Here is a 22,137-nt window from a genome sequence, read left to right as displayed (position 1 = left end):
TTCTTGGGTATGAGAGAGTAAACCACAATTAAAACAGATCAAATCAGTTCCTCCAAATTCAACCTTTTGAAGAAACTAACAAACACGAACAAGAGCTTTTAAAGGTTCATGGAGATCAATCTCTAAACATGTACTGAGTATATTTTCCGCGGACAACTTGTTCAGGGGTGAGATCAATTTTTAATGTCCTCCCCACTAAATTGCCAAGATCAAGCAAGAACTCCCGATCAAAATATTCAATAGGTAATTCCGGAAACCTTGCCCAAATAACAGCACGACTAATTCGAGGAGCAGAAGGTTTAAAATCAGGCTTCCATCTTAAGAGATAAAAAGCGACACAAAATAAACGATGGCCTTTAAAATCCAAAACATCAGTAAAGCAAAAAAAAGGCAACAGTAAAAAATTCCACATTTGATTCACCTTTTTTGTGAAGGAAAGAAAGACCAACCCGTTTTTCAAAGGGTTTACCAATCAAAGATCTTTTGTAGGGTTCACAAAGTCTTCTTAGAACAGCAGAAGAAATAGAGAGAAGGAATTGAAGATAGAAGAAGACGACGAGGAGGAGGAAACATCAAGAGTAGCCAAGTGATCCAGAAAACCCTCATCATCAAGCAAAGGCCAATCATGAGTACCATCCATGAGAGAGAGAGAGAGAGAGAGAGAGGATTTGTCTAACATAAGAGAATCAATAACAGGAGACGGAGTTTGATTGTCATCAAGAAGACGAGAATCAGAAGGTTGAAAACAGATAGGACTCGGGTTTCCTAAATCAATAACTAACGTGTATTCTCCCAAGTCACTGCTTTCCTTCTATTATTTGTACGTTCAATAAGATTAATATGCCACCATTATATACCCTGTATTTATTCACACAGCCTGAGAAAATGGAAATGTTTATGACAAAAATGAACAGCTAAACTACACCACTGTTACAAACAATTTGAAGTACCATGGGTGTGTCCAGGATGTCATACTTCACTTGATTTTGCATAGAGGTCAATGCTACCAACTTGCAATCGGGATGTTGCTTGAGCATCTCGAACAGCAAGGAATCTAAACCTGCCGGTTCAAAACTGTTCAAAATCTGGGACTATGTAAAGAAAATATAAGAATTTTCTACTTGCTAAATGATGCTTAATTACCTGAATAGATTTGATGGATAACCCACTAAAGAAATCTTAAAAGCTCTACGATAGAAGCGCTTTTCAAAAAACTGTGAGTTCTGCCTATCCAAGACATGCCAGCTGGATCCTCCATCATTACTTCCTTCAAAAACCCTGAAAGAGAAACGCATTTTAGTAGTACGAAAAGAAAATTAAAGCTTCCAATTACCAAAGAGCCATAAAGCTCGCCTGAACTCCTGTCTTTCCCTCCAGAAGCTAAGCTACATACATAATCAAACTTCACGGATAAAATGCTTTAAAATCTCCTTAGTATGCAGAAGCCAATGGAGAGTAGCTTTTGTAAAAAATCAAGAACCGGATAACTATGCAAAAATTCAACAAACTAAGAAAATAAAATAAGCAACTGTCCCATAACAAGATCATTACATACAACGGTACATTTCTCTTTATCACCATGATGCAATGAAGCAGGTGTGAACGCAATATATTATCCTGATGTGTTATCTTTCTTTCTTTTACAGAGAATTGGGGAAAGCCCCTGCATTGGAAAAGTTTCTAAGTAATTCTCATTCGAACTCAATCATTGTTTTCGTTCCAAAACAGTGTGTATACGTAAACTTATTTTCATAATATTCATAAACCCAGATATCATGCATCTGATTATCCACCACAAGGTAATAACGTCTTACCAGTCCATTGGATCTCTCTCTGGGGCATCATTGGCTGACATAAATTCATAAGCCTCAATATCATGCATCTGACTGTCAGCTACTTTGTACAAAACCCAAGAACCTACATGATGAACTCAAATCAGTAATAGACATTATTCTTATACCAAATTACTGCCAAGGTAGTGCAGAAAATCAAAACATGCGGTGAGAAACCATAAAATTTACGAAATTAACCATCAATTCTTCCCCATTTACTTTCCATTTTGGTTAACATGGATGAGAACAGTAGTAGTGAGAGAATTTAAAACTATAAACCAGGGGATTTGATTATCTAAGTTGGCAGTAGAAACTTTCCAAAGGATGAGATTCCTCGAGGTCAAAAAGTTCAAGTCTCCGGTTTACAGCTTGCTGATCTCTTTAAAAGATAGTTATCATGCTTGGATGAGTTAAGAACGAATCAAGATGCTAATATAATCTCAGAGACAAATTTCCTGAACCCGGAAATAGCTGAACAACCATCCAAGATGAGCGACCCCATTGCATTTTGACATGTATATCATTAATCACCTCTGAATTTATAACATAATTTTGAAACAGTCGCGAAGTCAATCAAAAACATCGCACTGAACTTTATTATAAAACTTTGTGTTCCCTGCAGCTGCAGGGCCATTAGTTTTCATTAACCTTAAGATCAGAACATTCTAAGCCGAGGAAACAAAGTCCATTTCATTGCACCTAATTTAGAGGAACTTATAGTCTAAGTAGATCCTTTCAAGCTTTATTTCTCGTCTTTTTTCTTTCAACCAGTAGAACATATTCAATTGAATACCTGCATGAGCAAACCTCTATAGCATACTAATCCATTGAGTGAGGCTTTCTAAACCTCTATCAAAAGAAAAGATGTTAAAGAAAAACATAAAATAAAGTTCAAATACACCAATGGTAGATAACCTTACGTATGAATCATAACAATACTTGCGTTAAAGAAAACATCATTAGCCCAGCTGCTATTATTATCCTTATTCTTTCTGCCATTTTCATCATAGTGCAGGACAAGGGCCAGAGGTTCATAGTACCTTTTGCACCATTTGGCTCTTCCCATTTCGTTTTGCGAGTACCGTCAAATGCAGATGTAACCTGGTATATCAGGAATTCCATATCTAGTAAGTTTTTATTAATGCACGTATTGAATAAATAACAACCTGGAAAACTACTTACAATTCCAAAAGGCAACTCTTCACCACTTGCAAGGACTGAACCAGATGATATCCGATTGACCTTCAATAGTGGTAAAGATAAAGAACCTTTATCAAGGCTCTGAATATAGCCAAGATTATCAGTAATGTCATCAAGTGCATCCAATGCAACTGGCAATGCTAGACAGGTTTTGACAGGATCACCAGCCAAGCAAATAGAAAGTTCTCCACCTGTGCTTAACTCAATCTTCAGGGAAAGAGAGGCAAGTAAATTTTCTACAGCTGGCGTCACTGGAGGCCCAAAAACTTCTAAGACACTGGATTCTGACTTTATGGAAGTTTTCCTCATTTTGAACGAGCTATTGCTAAGATCCACCAGGATACCTTTAATCTTCTCGAGAGTTTCAAGAGTTTCCGACTTTGAACGACCACTGTCGACAATATGAGAGATAAGAACCGAAAAGGAATTGTATGTTTTACTAACATGGCCGTCCACACATGTACGGACTGGGCATGAAGAATAACTCAATGAATCATTATCATCAGAACTGATTTCAGATCGACTTATACGCCATTCTTTGGCTCCACTTTGTCTTCCTGGTAGTGACATTGAAGAACCATCTGGAGAATGAAGATCTCTCTCAAGTTTTTCTGCTTCACTTCTGTCTAGATCTTCAAGAACTGATAGTGCTTGAGATGTAAGACCTCTTCTACGTTCTTTTGTAATATCATGCAGAACATCAGAGACAATTTCTTCTGTGGTAATAATACGACGAGTCAAAACCTGTATGTGAAAATTTTCTTCTCAGTCTAATGAAAAGTTGCTAAGAGAGATAAGAAAAGAAAAGAAATGACATGACAAGAAAAAAAGAAGAAAAGAAATGACTCGAAAAGGAAACAGAAGACAAGAAAAAGGAAACAGTCAACGTAAGAAAGAAAAAGAACAGTGCACGCACATAAAGTTGCTAAAATAATATGACTAGTGATTACCTCATGCCACTTCCTTGTGTAACGTTTAGTGACATCATGCACTCCATTTTGGTCAAAAGCTATTACATAACTCAAATTCTTGTTCCAACTTCAACAAAACAATTGATGCACCAATTTGAAATTTATAACTGGAAAATATTTTAAACTCTAGACTTCGCGAAAAAGTGTTGTTAAGAGAAAGTACCCCTTCTCGTATAGCAACGGTTTGTCATAGACCCCTTCACAGGGATCAAGGTGCATCCATCTGTATAAGTTAAGCAAAATCCTTAAGATTTATGATGTTGATGGAATAAGGTACGAGTCTTATGACCCTTTTCCTTACTTATTTTTATAAATATGAATATTAAAAACAGATTTTATGGTTAATCCATATGATTTATTAACATCTATACACTTCCATGTTCAAAATGCAGTGTTCTTAGATGAAACCAATTAACTTCGAATCGGAGGAGCAGAATTGTGAAGAGAATTTACCTTCCAAGGCTATGCGAAAAGCACTCCGTCCAGACATGATCTGTGAAATCCAAGATCTATAATGAAGCACCAGTCACAGTAAGTACCCAAAGATATTTCGCATTTTAGCCCCAACACCCTAAAGTGGTTAGCGGCTTTCTATTTACATTAGTAAATTGACATGAAGCAAAGAAGAAGCATACCCAAGTTACCTACTATATCAAATAGCTCAAACAAACTATAAAGCCCCACTAATACATTGGTGTTAGTGTAATGTATTGTCTCTCAGAGAGATGTTATATTCAAATATGAAGCTCATCAAAGGAAATTTGTTTAGCCATGCCCTTTAGGAAACTGGATTCACCAGTACAAATGCTTATCGCAAGATCTGCGGAATTATAATCAGGAAACCCCCTGAAGAAAACCCTAAATTGCAACCAAGTATGTCATAATTTTCACTAAAACTTCAAGAAAGCGGCAAACTGGGATACTAAAACATTAATGGACACGACATTATGAATGCAACTTCAGATAGTAAAACTGTGTGTACCATGAATGGTAGAAATGTAATTAACCCTTGAGCGATATCTGATTTTGTCTAGTATGCCACAGTCTCTTCTCTAGACTCAGCTTGTAATCACCAGCATCATAGTTAAATACAGAGCCAAAAATCACAACTGTGGGCATAGGTCTTTCTATGCCAAAACCATGTAAATAGCCTGTGTCTAACTCTCGCTCTAAATATCAAATTATTTCTTGATGATCTTCAAGATCAACGAACTTTGGGTGTGCTGGTTAGAAACTTGGCAGTTAAAAAGGTCAAAGGGATCCACATCCTGCTAGGATCATCCTCAACAAGAAAAACATCAGTTAGATCTTGCGCGCCAGACGCTCAGCAATACTTGTGAAAAACTATGATTTGTAAGCAAATCCACTCCTCGATATAGGTTTTAAGAAGTGTCCAGGATTTGATTTCTCTCCTACTTTTCTTTTTCTTCACTTCCTAGCCGAGCTACCCATCAGTAACACGACCATATCAAGAATATAATAGTATCAGTTCCGTGACTTCTGAGGTTTCTTATTAGCAAGGAAACAACAATAAATGCTTATGATTACCATGTGGACTATTTTACAATGGAATACGTCTTATACGGTGTACAGCCTGCACTTGGCGCCTGATGAATATCCACACAATGAGCAAAAGGAACCATGCTTACTTGTATTTACAATGAGCAAGAGAAAGCAAATTATTAACATGTGGACTAAGTAACAAGGCAAACATGCTATTCACTGTATAGTCTGCAACTGTTATCCTGTGAACTGTGAATATTCTCGAATAATACAAAATAAAGATAGAAACTCTCCCATGTTTGCGGGAATCAATGCTAGAGGTTTTTCACTGCAGATCCATAATATCTTTAGCATAAAAGACTGAAAGTCAACCAATATTCAAAGTACTAATAGAACTGTGAAGACTCGCGGCCCTTTAGCCCCCTTACAAGGGACCCACATAGAAACTGCAATCACTCTAACATTAAGTTAACAATTTAAGAATCTGCGTCATGCGATGCAACTATAGTTTCAAGTCCATCAGCACTCACGAATCACAAATACCATAAAACAGGTCACATATTGATATGATGCATGATTAATAATTATAAAGTCACACTAGGCCTGATATCACGATTTGAAGGCCATAATTAAATGCAAAAAAAAAACACTGATAAGAAGTGAACACTCTTCAAGAATGCACTTTCTAGTAATAGACTAACCAGACAAGTATCGTAGCCAAATGCCCGGCAGTAAAGCGTAAAGCAATTAGCCCATTCTCCACAACGTCCTCTCCTTGTTTCAACAAGCTACAGGAAGATAGCAAAACCATGTAATCCATGAAAAAACAAGAGGAAAAAAAGCTCTAGCAAATAGAGAAACAGCATACCTTCAGCGGATCATTGTACCTAGGGAAACGAGTAACTCTTGAACAACTGCTGCACCTGGTGGTAGTTGTAAGGATGAACGGTAAGGGTTTGACATAATAGACAGTAGTGGTAGTGTAACGATGAACGGTAAGGGTTTGACATAATAGATGGACAATAGTTAGGGTGAAGGAATAAAACAAAAATATATATAGACCAATATATAAGAAGGAACTCCATCAATTGTGTGTAATTTGGATGGATAACTACTAATTTATTTAGAGCTACAATCAAGCTTAACAAAAAACTTGATCAAAATGAAAACATTTATGGACTCTCATACTGTAAACATATTGTCTACTGATCTGAATGTGGCATATTGTGGAACCAAAAGACCATATTAAAATAGGCACGATTTGGCATATCTTTCTATGTGAATGTGTGCATGGATGTCTTTACTTGGATTAAATAGAAACCGTCTGTAAGGAAAAAATGAAGTCCTGGTTTTCCACGGCTCCTTCGTAATTTAAATTCACTTTGATAGTCACCTTAATTACCTTCTCCCAGGGCCCAGTAGGAATACATGATTGTGTCTGCTATGATCTCTCAATGAGTGGCCTCATCTATGCCAAGCTACGTGCCCGAGCAAATACTTGTCATGCAGTTGGATCAGTAAGTTGTCATAAATCAGAGGGCAAACGAAATTGAAATGGCATGAGATCCCAGGTAAGTTAATTCTGTTGAATGGGATTATCCTGATGAAGGTAAACTTACAGCGCCAATCAGGTTGGGAATTCAATATTTATCGTAACAACAGGGTATCATAATAATAAGAGTTATTTCAACAGGAAAGAAAGTCAGTTGACTGGCCCTAACAGCCTTGTTTAGAAACGAAACTTAGATATGACAGACCACTCAAAGCATTTGACACTCTTTCCATTCCCGTGAGGGAGGGAAGAGATGTCGAGGTGGGACTGTCACAAGAAGGCAGGAAGAAGAAAACAGAGGAAAGGAAAAGAAAGGTGCTCATTAGTTTTGGCATGTGTTTGCCATGTAAGCTGATCTGATTTGTCAGATAGTGGTGGCCACCAATCAACCTCCAAACAAATACTCGTGCATGCCAAACACATCAAATGATAAAGGAAAAATATGTTGTGACCACTTCTAACCATCAGAGCACTCAAAAAAACGGTTTTGGCAAACGATTCCCTTACTGTTTGATAGATAATTACTCCCATATTTGAGGCGTGTTATGCTCACTCAGAGAAGTAAAAACAATGTGTCTGACGCTCAAACAGTAGATGTGCCAGGGAAGGCAGCTGCTGGGAGGTCCGCTTTGGGAGCAGTTGCTCTTTCCTCTCTTTATGTCGTTTCAAAGAGTTAGGTCAACTCTATGTCTCTACCACTAACTCTACCTTCATAATGGAGACGCAAATTAAATTGTAGGCAAAATACGTAAAAACTCTAACATGACTCAGTTTGTTTTATATTTTGGATCGGGGCAGGATTATTCAGGATAGACAATTTGAAGAGCTTAACTCAGGATCCATGAACGATCTGTTTTCCTATTCCCGATTGGTGAGCCATAAGGATATTTGAAGTAGTACTTAATTCACAAAATAAGTTGGGAAGCTTCCATGAAGTAGAAAAAGAAGATAAGCAAATGCCTGACGGCCTACCTAAACAGCCAGGTACTATGCAGAGTTCTCATTGACTTTGCTACTCTTTGATGCATTCACACTTCACAGCTCTCATGGAATAAACAGAATAAAAAAATAGGGAGAAAATCTTTAAAGAGGATGCATGTAATTAGCATGACGGCAAACAGAGAAATTTAAGTCCAAAATTGAGCACAATAAAAATGACAATAAGTAAAATTTCCATCTTACCTATAAAGCTCAACTCGAGAACCTCCGTATTGGATCTCGGAAGGCAGTCCGCTGGTCATACCACAATTAATAGTTCCACTACCACAACCATCACATGGTGGTGCATTAACCCACCTACAATTGAAGCGTAAAAGTGCCATAAACTAACAAACCGCAAAATGTGGAAAGATTCACCAGGCAATAAATAAATCATGGTGGAAAGTACACGAAGTAAACCACATCCATAAACTTAGCCCAACACAAATTGGTGTAATTGGTGTTTCTACTATTCCACGTTATTGAAGTATATAATCGAGATACATACATACTGCTTTCCCTTTTCCAGTAACACAGTTTAGATTATACCTTCCGATAATTTTGTTAATTTTGATCATATTGAGCATACTAACATAGGATAAAAGAATTCTAGACAAACTTTGTCTGTACTCTTAGAAGTTAACTCTAGTAAAGTGATATAGCTTTTATGAGTATGTGTTCAAGAGTCTTGGCTTTTTTGTTTTCGTGATGCTCTGTGAGAACATTGCCAAAACGGACCAGTGTTTCATCTTTCCCTAATTAAAGAGTTTGCAATTCAGTAAGGGTTATCCATCGGTAAAGAACCAATGGAATAGGACTTTGCTTCCTAGCTTGCTTATAACTCTTAGTGGCAGTGGTAACTGGTAACTTGGCAAAAGAAAAAAAGAAAATTAGTCATATTGATGCAAGTGTGACAATAACCTCCTAGACATTAGCAGTGATAATGTGAGAAAAAATTATAAGAAGATAGCTATCCGAATAGAGAAGAGTTGTCTAGCTCTAATGGTCTTTCTACTGGGAAATGTTTTGTGACCTGTGACATTTTATTTTATTTTATTCTGGATAAAAATAAGTACCTGTTTACCAATCAAGGTTTAAAACAAAATGATTAGGAAGAACAACAAAAGGAGCAGAACCTGAATGATTGTTTGAACCAGAACAGTAACTGCAGCAGGAACGCATGCTCTTGTTCAGCTTTTGAAGGTTTGAAATTCCCCTCCTAAAAACATACCACAGCATTTAGAAGATTTACTAAACGGGCTAACCTTGAAGAGTGACCATTCGAGAAATAATGACAATCAAAGCAAATCAATTTATAAAAATAGTTTATGCTAGACTGGTGGATTACTTACACGAAAATACCCATTGTGTATAAGCACTAGGAGACGCGCAACAACATATATAAAGATAACATTTAAAAAAGTTAAAGTTTTCAACACAGATAATACATAGTAACTTTTGTTTTGACAGGACACACTGTCAATTGTGTTGTATAACGATATAAGAATATTAATCAAACTACAATCTGGCAACAATTAATGCACAAAACGGAAGGCGTAAAGTTACAGACTGCTCCACATCACTCATGTCTTCCAAAACAAGATGGAGGTAAGCAGTAAGTGTATCATGGGCATGGTAAAAAATCAACTCAATCTGTCCATGTGACTTGAACACTTATCCAGACTAAGTATCAACTTTTATGATGCTTGAGTTATATGTAAACAAGTGACCATGATAGAGGTAACCCGCAAGTGTATCATGGGCATGGTAAAAAAATCAACTCAATCTGTCCATGTGACTTGAACACTTATCCAGAGTAAGTATCAACTTTTACTATGCTTCAGTTAGAATATGTTACACGCGACTACAATAGATGGTTCTTAAAAATCTAACAACATCAGTACATACTAAAAAAAATTTACTTCAAGCCATTCAATAATACATGGGATTTGAGTCTGTTCCGAAATTTGGTTTTCTCACTCGTAAAAGGTTCCATTCCAAGATATAGGTCTCTGTATTCAGGAAATTCCTAGCTTTTCAAAGAATGCAATTGGGTAATTCCAGGATTCTCATTCTTATTATTGTTTTAAGATAAGGTCTATGCCCTCCTTCCCTATTTTGTTTCCCTTTTCTTTTTATGCTAAAATTTCTGTATCAATTAAAAAAAAAAAGGAAAATGTGATGTGCCAGTTGTTTACGCTGGAAGCAGGATGCAGAGTATGACTTGATTATTTCAGCTGAGGTAAGGAACATCTCTTTTCATATTATAATTAATCCGGAAGCAAGCTACAAAAACAGGAACAACCAATACAGATTTTCTTTGTTCCCTAACTTATTTGGTCACATTGTAATAGTTAAATAACGAATGCAAAGAATCTGTTACGACATGAATCATCCATAACGGAATCTAAGTAGATTTTTTCCTTCCATTAACCAGAATCGGAAAAGATCTCAGGTGTCTTAAGGGACTTTTAGGCTTTATTCCATGCGAACTAAGCCACATGAGCATGACTTGACAAAGAGAAGAGACTGTTTCGCATGCCAACAATTCCATCCTACATCCTAAGGAAGTTCTGACTTGTCAACTTTCTCTTTGCTCAATGCTCCCATGCATTCAGAGTGTAATAACCCTTAAATAGCAACTGCCTTGGTGTAAGCTAGGCACTGGATCACCTCCCTCACCAAGCTCTTTAATCCTCAGTATGCCCCTCACTGGACTTTTTACTCCAGCACCAAGATTGCCGCCCTAGTCTGCTGAGCGTTTGTTAACTTTACATCCACTAATAGACATCGAAAAAGATAAAAGAAATGCCTTTGAAGTAAGAAGGGCTCCTCAAATGCTAATGTTCTCTAGATTGGATTAATATGAAAGAAAAGGTTTTAAGACAACACAATTATATAAATTTTAACGAAAAGATTAGTCATATGTTCAATCAGGTGAAAACCAAAGAACATGAAAACTTATATACCTTATCTCCACCCAATAACTGATTGGGTACACACAGAGATTCCAGATAGGCTAACCAGGTCAGAGTTCGTATGATAAGAAAAGGTGAATTTCCTACTTAGCTAAAGAAAAGAAAAGGTGAATTTCCTAGTTACATACACATATAGTATTTTGATGTTAGGAATATATCACATATATCAAGTACGTTTGGTAGGAGCATAGACTTTAAATCAGTGCAACTGTGAATAACTGGCAAAAATTTTAAATAACGAGTTCAGAGTTCAGCAATCTTAATAAATTCTGCAGCAAGCAATTTCTTAGTCCCAGATGTGGGCCAAAAACCCTAGAAATGCAATCATGAAACACACCAACGTATGAATATCAACTTCTCTCCTGTTAACTGTTACTGACTATTTGATCTAATATGTTAAATAAATCTTACTGTATCGGTCTATGGATGTATAGTATAACAAAACCGAATACATTCTGAGGACTGTTTTTTTTTTGTATGGATCAGATGGAGTAATCTACTACTAGAAAATAAAAATAAAAATAAGGTAAAGAACTACAGAAAATCAAAACAATGTTGAGAACGAAAAATGTAGGATGGTACCTTGGCTAAAGATACCAGTGCTTTCTCCTCTAGTTCATCCACTGGAACCATCTTCCTAGCCGCTTGCTGGCGTGTTGGGTCTTCATACTTATCATCAAAGAAAGTTGTCCAAATGAAAATTCAAACCAATTTTCAGTGTATTAAAAAATAAAATCAAAAGAACCACATTTCTTAAATCCTATTACTAAAAACAACAAAATGAAAGTAATTACCATGAGAGCCTGTGTAACGTAAGGTCTAACTCTATCCTCGAACCGCTGCCTACTGTTATCGTTGGCTCTGAACTGCTGAAAGAAAAGCGCCTCTTCCTCCGCCTGGGAGAAGAAAAAAAAACGAAAATTCACCATATGGTTTTTCTCCTTATACTTCCTTCCGAAACCCTCATGCTAATTACTTACTTGCAACATCCGAGCCAATTCTTCATCAGAATTCGATATAGACGAAGAACTTCCATCTTGTTTGACGTTTTCTTCGTCGCTATTGACTGTTACTAACTGTAATTTTTCACAAACTGAATTGAGATCTGAGTCTTGAGTTATAACACGATCCTCTCCTCCAATTATCTTGAATAACAATTAACAATAGAAAAATAAAATCAAATCATCTGATCAAATACACAGAATTTTAACCAAGAAAGTAATAAGGAAACCTTTTGATCATCAGGTGGAACTGAAGTTAGTGAGAAAATCTGGAATTTTAAAACCTGCAAACAAGAGAGAGGATTTCATGTCAGACAGTGAAAGAGAGAATTTAGAGAAAATACACAGAGAAATTAAGAGAGAGGGAGACTTCGAGGCCATCTTCAGAATCGTAATGGAGGTCGAAGAGAGATTGATTATGGTGAAGGAGGAACTTCCGAGCAACCATTTTTTCTTTCGTTCTTTCACAAAATAATCTGAACAAGAAAGGAGAGTGAGAACGCTTGAATTTTCTGGAAACTCGCAGGTATCTGTTCTGGTGTAATTCTCGTGATGCAACACAGACCGGCTCATTCCATCACCTATTTGACTTTCCCTACGAATATTTATCGACTACTGCTAGCGGCCCCTGAGTTATAACCCCAAAAGTGTCACTGTACATCCACAAAAAACACATCAAAATGAAAGTAACACAAAAACCATAAATAATATGAATGTTTTGGATTTTTATATCAATATCCACCACTACCATCACCAACCACCATATCCAACCACCACCACCATGTCCACCATCAATAGTTATACCAGCACTATCATCACCAACCGCTACGATCACCAACCACCACCACCATATCCACCATCAACTACCACTACTAGCAACCAACACCACATCCACCAACAAATACTAGCACTGCCATCACCATAAAAAGTACCACCACCAACCAGCACCACCACTAACCGGAAGCAGTATCACCAAATTTTGGTTTCGTCATAAACTTACTGTTTCATCATTAAAATCTTTGGTTTCATGATAAAAAATAATAGGTAAAAATAAGATGAAACCAAATTTTGTTTGGGATTTTTGTATCAATATTTAAATATTTGGGGTTTTTGTATCAATTTTGTTTAATATGGAGTTTTAATGGATCCCAACATTTGAATGGAGTTTTTGTACTCCAAGTTTGCTTCGCTTAATTGGGCCCCCAAGAAACAATTGGGGGCCTCCCACTACAGGACAAAATAGGTCATCAAAACCTGATTGGGGGTTACCCCTTAGCCAATTTTTTTAATATCTAAACTACCCCTAAATGATTAGTGTTAATAATTAGTTAAGTTAGGTTAAATAGTGTGTTTAAGTTAAAATCAGATTTAAGAGTTAAATTGTGGAACATCTCTCATTTTGGTAACATAGATCACAAAATTCGACCTTTAATTGAACAACTCCATACTCTGAATAATCAGCCACAACTTACTCATGATATGGATGCAATCAAACAAGTAGCACTTGATCTTGAGCACTGGCAGAAAATCCAAGAGGAATTCTATGCGCAAAAGTCTAGAACTGATTACATAAAATGCTATGATAGGAACACCAGTTTTTATCATACATCTATGAACAGGAAAAGACATTTCAATCATATAGAGTCCTTGCAACTGAGTAATGGTCAATGGTCTAATGAGAGACAATATCTAGAGGACCTATTGGTTAACCACTTCAGTAACATTGGTACTACTAGCAATCCTATGAGAAATAGAGAATTCCTTAATTGCATATCATCTTGTATTACTGTTGAGGATAATGATATGTTGTTAAGGCCTGTCACTCTAGATGAAATTAGAGAGACAATAAAACAGATGAAACCCTGGACTGCGCCAGGCCCGGATGGTTTTCCTCCGGGGTTCTATAAAGAAAACACTGAGCTTCTAAAACAAGATGTTTTGAATACCACCAGGGATTTTTTTGAAACCAAGCATATTTTAAAAGAAATGAATCACACTTTTTTGTCTCTAATCCCAAAAAAAACTAACCCTTCATCCCCTGTTGACTTTAGGCCAATTTCTCTGTGTAATACAAATTATGAAATTATTTCAAAACTAATAGTCAACAGAATTAAACCACTTCTTAGCAAAATCATTTCCCCTTTTCAGGCAGCTTATGTGCCAAATAGGAACATTCATGACAATATCATAATTGTTCATACTATGAAGAGAACAAAAGCTAAGAGTGAAATCATGGGTCTTAAGCTAGACATGTCTAAGGCCTTTGATAGGGTGGAGTGGTCATTTTTGATTGATGTATTAAAATGTTTTGGTTTTTCTAATCACTGGTGTGAACTGATTTTTCAATGTGTCAGTACTACTAGCATCTCAGTTCTTTTGAATGGATCCCCTTGCAATGCATATAGACCAACTAGGGGTCTGAGACAAGGTGACCCCTTGTCTCTATACCTTTTTATTTTATGTATGGAGTCCTTCTCCAGATATTTAATGTATTGCGAGGACAGACATTGGATCCATGGTGCCAAAGTCACTAATGAGGCACCTAGTGTGTCTCATCTTCTATTCGCTGACGATTTTTTGTTGTTTTCCAAGGCAACTCACTATGAAACCCAAAACTTAGTGGATGCCATCAATGTTTTCAGTTCTGTCTCTGTACAAATGATAAATTTTGATAAATCTGGTTGCTTCTTTAATAAGAAAGTCCACCCGGATAAATGTGTTTCTCTTATAAGAACCATTAATGTCAAGAAAATTGACCTAAATGATAAATATTTAGGTATCCCTCTTTTCATTAACAAAAATAAAACTGAATCTTTTACCTTTCTAGCTGATCACTTTGACAATAGTGTTGCCAAGTGGAAAGGCAAACACTTTAACCAGGCTGGTAGGTCAGTTATGGTTCAAAATGTTTTGAAATCATCTTCTGTTTATCATATGAACTCTTTCTTGATTCCTGATAGTGTCTTGATTCCTGATAGTGTCATTTATGAAATGAAAAAGTCTCAAAGAGACTTCTGGTGGGGTAAACAAAATCAGGGAGGTGTTTACATTAAACAGTGGAAAGATGTCTGCACTCATAAACATGCTGCAGGTTTGGGTTTTCGTGATTTAAAGAAATTCAATTTAGCCTTATTATCTAAAATTTCTTGGAGATTGATTCATGGGTCTGATGAATTATGGTTTAGAATCCTCAAATGTAAGTATTTTAGCAATAATCATCCTTTACACTATAGGAAAAACCAAGATTCGTCTTGGGTTTGGAAAGGCATTTGTAGAGGTTTAGATATTGTTAAAAAGAACTCATTGTGGGAGGTTAAGAATAGTAGGAGTATAAAAGATTTTGAGGATAATTGGATACCTCATGTTACGAGTCCTCTTTGTATTCAATATCCGAACCCTAATCTTGTGGTTGCTGATTTCATAGATGATAATTCCAAGACCTGGAATGATCCATTATTAGAAGCTTTTTTCACTAGAGAGAATGTCATTAGGATTAGAAATATTCGTATTCCCTACTTTGGTGAAGATAGACTAATTTGGTCTAACTCTCATAACGACAACTTTACGGTTAAAGCCTTATATAGGGCTTTGACTACTGTTAATGGTAATGGTACTGTGAATCCAACCCCTGATCCCATTTTTAAGGCTTTATGGAAATCTCATCTTCTCCCTAAAGTGCAACTATTTCTCTGGAAATGTATTTCTGATTCCCTACCTACTAAAACTAGATTGTCTCAATATGGATCTAACAGTGATACTTCTTGCATTATGTGTAATGGTAGTGCACATGAAACCACGAAACATTTACTCTTACACTGTCCCTTTGCAAAATCTGTTTGGTCTGCAACCCCGAATGGTTACATCACTTTGCAGGATACATGTACAAGTCCCTCCATTAAGAATTGGATAGGGAAATGGTTGGAGAAAGGTAGTGATGAAAAAACTCAGATTGAAATCCTCACTACAGCATGGAGTATTTGGAGGGATAGATGCTTCAAAGTCTTTCAGCATAAATTTACTCAGCCGTCTGCCACTGCCAGATTGGCTATAAGGCTCTCTACTGATACCATGGAATTGCTAAAACTTGAACCTTCCCAGTTAGCTAATAATCCTAGTAGTGACTTGAATAATTCTTCTGTTAATGTCTCCAATGCAGTGTTTTATGATAACCTCCCTGATGATTGTACTTTAATTTACTGTGATGCTTCTTTTGATAAGGATACTAATATCACTAGAATTGGTATTTTTATGACTACAGGTGTAGGAAACTACAAGGGATGCAAAACAGTCAAATGCTTAGCAAGGAACCCAGAGGAGGCATAATGTCTGGGAGTGCTGGAAGCTATCAAATGGGCACGATGCAAGAACCTTTCCTCCATTAGTATCTATAGTGATGCAAAAAAAAGTAATGGATTACTTAATGAATAAAGGAAATAGTCTCTATTGGTTTAGTTGTACCATCATGGATGACTGTAATTTGCTATTAGACTCCTTTTTGTTTATTAGAACTAGCCACCTTAGGAGAAATTTCAATTCTGTTGCAGATAAAGCTGCTAAGCATTGTAGACGTTTCAACATTTGTAATGAGTGGTGGGAAATCATTTCTGATTTCCTTTCACAACATTTGTAAAGTTTGAAGTAGTTCAATGCAATTTTTTCTTAGCAAAAAAAAAGAAATGAGTGATTCTAGTGGAGGAAATGATGTTGGTGAAGCTTCAAATAACAAACACGATTGTGTTGATGGTGATATTATCTAGCATTCCCATTTGGATTGAATGTATGATGAAGACATGTTAGTAGAAGAATCCTTGAATAATGGTTCAATGAAGATCCCATTGGTCAAAATGAAGGAACCAACCCTCAAAATGAGGAACCCGAATCTCAAAACAATCAGGTAAACATCGTATACCCTTCGATTCGTCTGTTTGTTGCTCCAAGTGGTCGAATCATCCCCATAATGAAACAACTCAGAGTAAGGGTCGTCATAGTCGGGGTGCGTATACCCAAACGACTCTACTAGGTCGTCAATATATTGACACTATCAATGACGACTTAAACCTGCAACTTTTTCAGGTTATGAAAAATCGTTAGGGTGCTGTGATAAACATTGACGACTCTTTTAGCTAGGTCACTTAGAGTCGTTAGTTTGTTTTGTTTACAAACAAACGACTCTAAAACCAAAACTCTCAGTAAATAAAACACTTAGAGTTGTCATATATGTATTCATATTAAATAACGACCCTAGTCAGTCATTGCAAATTTTATGTAGAGTCGTTAGGTGCCGTAGTTATATAGACTAACGACCCTTGCACTGGCTTATCATAATTTTTGATTGCATAGAATCATTTCATTGAATCGTAAAAGGCATACATCTTGCATAGCGTTGCATTGAAGGAAATGAAAAACAATTGATAATAACGGTGCACTTAATCTTCTTAACCATAGATGTTGTAATTAAAGGTAATTCCTTCTAAGATACGGTAGCGTCCGTCGAACTCAAACTTTTTTTCCATGAAGCACCTCATATCGGGCATACGCCTTACCCAACTGAAAACGCAAAACAAAATCAGTTAGTATCATTCAAAACTTGGGATTAGTTTTACCTCTTGTTTAAATACTTACTCTTATAGCACCCAACATATTGGGTAAGGCTTCCCTTACGGATTTCAACTCTTTTTTGAAAGCTTTACATTCTATGAATATCTCCTCGAACCTTTCCTTGACGAGTTTCAAAGACCTTGGGTTACAATTTCCGTCTAACGCCACAAAAACGATGAATACACGGTTGGATGTTTGATCAATGTCTTTTCCTAAATCTTTAAAGTGGTATTTGAGTGTCAACCAAGCTCTCACAATGGCGCAATTCTCTTCGGAAGTGTAGGGAGTAGCCATAGTGTCTTTTGTTCACTTTTTGGATTAAATATTAATGAGAATGAATGTGATAGTTGATAAATGTGGTTTGGGTGAGGAATAGGTGAGATATGGGTCTCTATTTATAGAAATTAATGACCCAATGGCCAATTTTTTGAATTTTTTTCCGTTGTCGGCTCAACCACATTGGTTGAATTCAAATTTTGCAATAATTGCATCTAGAGTCGTTATTTGGAATAGTTACAATGTAACGACCCTTGAACATAAAGAAAGTCGTCATCCTTTAACTTTATCACCCGACGACTAGTTGTTAGGGTCGTTACTTGGTTGTTCTAAAATAGTGAGAGTCGTCATTTCGTTATTTATAACCCTGACGACCCTTATTTGCAATATTGACTAGGGCTGCACATGGTTCGGGCGGGTCAGGTTTTAGCTAATACCAATCCCGCAACCACAAACAACAGGTTTTTATTTTCATAACCAACCTCGCACCAACAAGCAGAACCCGCCCGCTACGGGTCGGGCGGGTTTGGGTTGAAACCCGCTTCAGATTGTAGTTCAATATTTTCTTCAAGTTTTTCACCTGTAGCATTTATATGTAGGAAATACCATATGGTCATAGGAATAATATATTAGAGAGAGTCTAGTCCAGTTGACTCAGTCATGTGTCTGTTTGGTCCTATTTGGGAAAATATATTATAGTTTGGTCCTAAAAATTATGGTTTGGTCCTAGGGTGATGTCATGGATGATGTAATTTTCATTGTGTGGTGACAGAAATACCCTTATATTATTGTTTGGTCCTAGAAATAATGGTTTGGTCCTAGGGTGACCACATATATACCAAAATTACTAGAAAATATCTCATTCTCAGATTTACTTTCTCTCTCATCTTCTTTCCTTTTTCAGATTTACTTTTCTCTCTCTTTTTTTTTCTTGATGATTTGATGTTGAAGACGATGACGAACCCGATCTACTTGATGAAGACGACGACGATCTCATGTTGCTGCTGCTGCTTGAGTTGAAGATGAAGATGAACTATGTTTTTTTGGGTTTTTTCTGTTGTCGTTTTGATAAAGAAGAAGATGAAGACGATGATGTTGTTGTTTCTGTTGAAGCCTACGATGAAGATGATATTGAAAACGTCGATGAATATGATGTTGTTGAAATCGATGAAGAAGATGAAGATTTGGGTGTTTTTCGTCTTTTTTTGTTGCTGCTGTTGTTGAAGATGAATGACGACGATGAATTTTGATGAAGTTCTTTGCTGTTGCTGCTGTTGTTGAAGATGAAGATGATGTTGCTGATGTTTTTACATGGAGTTCATTCCAGAAATGAAGACTGGTTTGTATAGGTTTATATATGGACTTCATTTCTGGAATGAAGTCTGTGTTTTTAGGTTTTTATATGGACTTCATTCCTGGAATGAACTCTAGTTTGTATAGGTTTTTATACGGACTTCATTTCTGGAATGAAGTCCGTTTTTTTTAGGTTTTTATATGGACTTCATTTCTGGAATGAACTCTGGTTTGTATAGGTTTTATATGGACTTCATTTCTGGAATGAAGTCTGTATTTTTAGTTTTTTATATGGACTTCATTTCTGGAATGAACTCTGGTTTGTATAGGTTTTTATATGGACTTCATTTCTGGAATGAAGTCTGTTTTTTTAGGTTTTTATATGGACTTCATTTCTGAAATGAAGGCTGTTTTTTTAGGTTTTTATATGGAGTTCATTTCTGGAATGAACTCTGTTTTATTAGGTTTTTATATGGAGTTCATTTCTGGAATGAACTCTGTTTTTTTTAGGTTTTTATATGGAGTTCATTTCTGGAATGAACTCTGTTTTTTTAGGTTTTTATATGGAGTTCATTTCTGGAATGAACTCTGTTTTTTTAGGTTTTACATGGAGTTCATTTTCTGGAATGAACTCTGTTTTTTTAGGTGATTTCTGAAAAACTAAGTAGAAATTAACAGGACTTCATTTTGAAGAATGAACTGCTACGAAAAAAATTAACATGGAAGGGTATTTTTGTCCATTTAAATATTTTTAAATAATTATGGACCAAACAGTAAAGGCGTTTGACCAAAGGACTAAACAGACATGGACCCACCTAAAAAAGGAGCAAACGATATTTTTCCCTATTTATAACTATACCTACTTGATATTCAATAATCATTCACACACACATGTTTTAAAATTTAAACATACTTCTTACTTAAGTTCTTAATTACTTAAAAAAACAAACCATAAACATAAGTCTTCATTGTTAAGCTTAAACAAGTACTAGGATTAGTTTTATCAATGGTGTATATTTAGTGGGTTTTTTCGGGCGGGTTTTAGCTAATACCAACTCTGCACCCACAAACAACGGGTTTTCATTTTCATAACCAACCCTGCACCCACAACGGGCGGGTTCGGATTAAAAAACCACGGATTTTACGGGTGCTGGCGGGTTCGGGTAAGCTGGACGAGTCTTGTGCAACTCAAATATCGACTGAATACATTTTTGTGAACTGATTTTATTGAATCGAAAAAAACATACATGTACTATGAAATAAAATAGAAGGAAAATACATAAAGTAGTTCACTACATCACGCTTGAAAACTTAATGATATTGGGTGAATGGTCAGGTAGCTTTTTCCAAGAGACGATAGCAATCCTCGTGCGAAAACTCCTTGTCGTACTTAAATTCGTATTGGCTGCGACCCAAAGAGTACTGGAAAAACAATTTATTTATAAGTTAGCGTTTTTTAATAAAAATAAACAATTGAGAGGCCTTTTGATTAACAAACTTACTCTTGCCATATCAGATTCGTTGGAAAGAGCGTCGACCCGAGCTTTCGATTCGTCTTTCAGCATTACACATTCATTGAAAAGTAAATTGTTTCTTTCCCTAATGTGTGGGAGTATCCTTCCATAAAGATTTCCGTTTAGTGCTTTGAAAATCATAAACACAAGTTCCCACGAATCATTGGATGTTTGATCCATGTTAAGGTAGGGATCTCCGGTTTCGTCGTGGTTTTTGGCCACCCCATACTCTCTTTCAAAGTCGTGTTTTGTGACCGTGAGGTGTGCTATAAAAATAGCAACATCTTCTTGATTATTGAATGGAGTTTGAGCCATTTTTGGTGTTTGAAGGTGATGGGTGACTGATTTGGGATGATTGAAAGTGATGGGTGAATAACTTTGAAAGGGATATCTCTCCTTTTACAGGAAAAAAATACCAACAATTACTTTTTTTTTTAAAATCCGTTACCTTTTTCAAATAACTGCTCCTAGAAGTCAAATGTAATCTTGATTTTCAAATTCTTCAATAACTGCATAAAGGGTCGTCATGTAGTATATATATATCGTAACGACCGTAGATGAAAACTGAACATAATGGTATATATTTGTATGTATATAGTCATCACCGTTCATATAGGGTCGTCGCTCTTTACAAAAAGAGTCATTCGCCTGCAATAGAACCCCATGACGACCCTATTTCTGGTATGAAGATCATCCTTTCAAGGTATTTAGTCGTCAATCTGCAAAAATAGTGGTTGACGACTCTATCCTTGGCAATGTAATGTTACATTACAGTCGTCATTTGGATATTATATCCAGTGACGACTCTTGAATGAAGGTTTTGCGTTTTTCTGCAGTTCGTAGTACAACCAAACTCTCAACCAGAACTAGTTTCTACGATGGGTCCAGATACCTCCCAATATTATATGAATGATTTGGTACGGTTCCCTCAACCATTTAGTTATATTTAATTTCAAATTATTTTATTAGTGATCTCATGGATGTGTAATTTCTTTGCTCAATGTAGACATGGAAAAGCAAGGTTGAGGCCAAGGAATGGCTTATCTCAAAGGCAAAAGAGAAGATGTGCGTGGTTGTTCAAAGCAAACACTTCGATGTTAATAAGATGGAGATGGTATGCGAGAGAGCGGGTAAAAGGGGAGAAAGTCACAAAGGTAAGAATTACAAGTATGAGAAGAAGACGATTAGGGTCTACAAAACCGCGTCAAAGAAGTGTGAATGCCCGTTCAGGATTTATTTCAAAAGGCATCACGAAACTGATCTATGGAAATTGGATAGTATTCCGGACGATCGTCACAACCATCCTCCACCTCAAAGTTTATATGGACACCCTGCATATGTCCGGTTGAAACCGCATCAAATGGAAAAGGTTCGGCAGATAAAGGGATATAGGCCTCTTAAGATCCTAAATTCAATAAGGGTAGAAGATAAGGATAAATTG

At 36.4% G+C, this 22,137-nt stretch overlaps 1 protein-coding gene across 1 annotated transcript; it reads right to left on the bottom strand.

Moving 5' to 3' along the window:
• Window positions 1-667: 667 nt before the first annotated feature.
• LOC113287156 (peptide-N(4)-(N-acetyl-beta-glucosaminyl)asparagine amidase-like) lies at window positions 668-12,603 on the bottom strand. Its single transcript, XM_026535836.1, has 17 exons — window positions 12,386-12,603; window positions 12,246-12,299; window positions 11,995-12,159; window positions 11,809-11,910; window positions 11,597-11,683; window positions 9,173-9,255; window positions 8,241-8,354; window positions 6,375-6,429; window positions 6,208-6,294; window positions 4,457-4,512; window positions 4,167-4,226; window positions 3,983-4,070; window positions 3,015-3,776; window positions 2,873-2,933; window positions 1,815-1,917; window positions 1,144-1,278; window positions 668-1,060 (listed from the first exon to the last, which is right to left on the bottom strand). The coding sequence occupies exons 1-17, from the start codon at window positions 12,461-12,463 to the stop codon at window positions 970-972; spliced, it is 2,181 nt and encodes a 726-aa protein (XP_026391621.1). The 5' UTR covers window positions 12,464-12,603; the 3' UTR covers window positions 668-969.
• Window positions 12,604-22,137: the final 9,534 nt, after the last annotated feature.

Source organism: Papaver somniferum, chromosome 6 (assembly GCF_003573695.1).
Source record: "Papaver somniferum cultivar HN1 chromosome 6, ASM357369v1, whole genome shotgun sequence".
In the NCBI taxonomy this organism is placed as follows: Eukaryota; Viridiplantae; Streptophyta; class Magnoliopsida; order Ranunculales; family Papaveraceae; genus Papaver; species Papaver somniferum.
The sequence above is the reverse complement of the archived record's forward strand: the minus strand, read 5'-3'. Positions and strand labels throughout refer to the sequence as shown.

What these genes read in the sequence shown, in the direction of transcription:
- LOC113287156 (XM_026535836.1), bottom strand. Translation starts at nt 12,463, where the DNA reads ATGGTTGCTCGGAAGTTCCTCCTTCACCATAATCAATCTCTCTTCGAC. An exon ending in AAGAGTTGCCTTTTGGAATT is followed by an intron (nt 2,934 to 3,014) that starts GTAAGTAGTTTT and finishes CTGATATACCAG; the next exon opens with GTTACATCTGCATTTGACGG. An exon ending in AGAGCCAAATGGTGCAAAAG is followed by an intron (nt 1,918 to 2,872) that starts GTACTATGAACC and finishes TTCATCATGTAG; the next exon opens with GTTCTTGGGTTTTGTACAAA.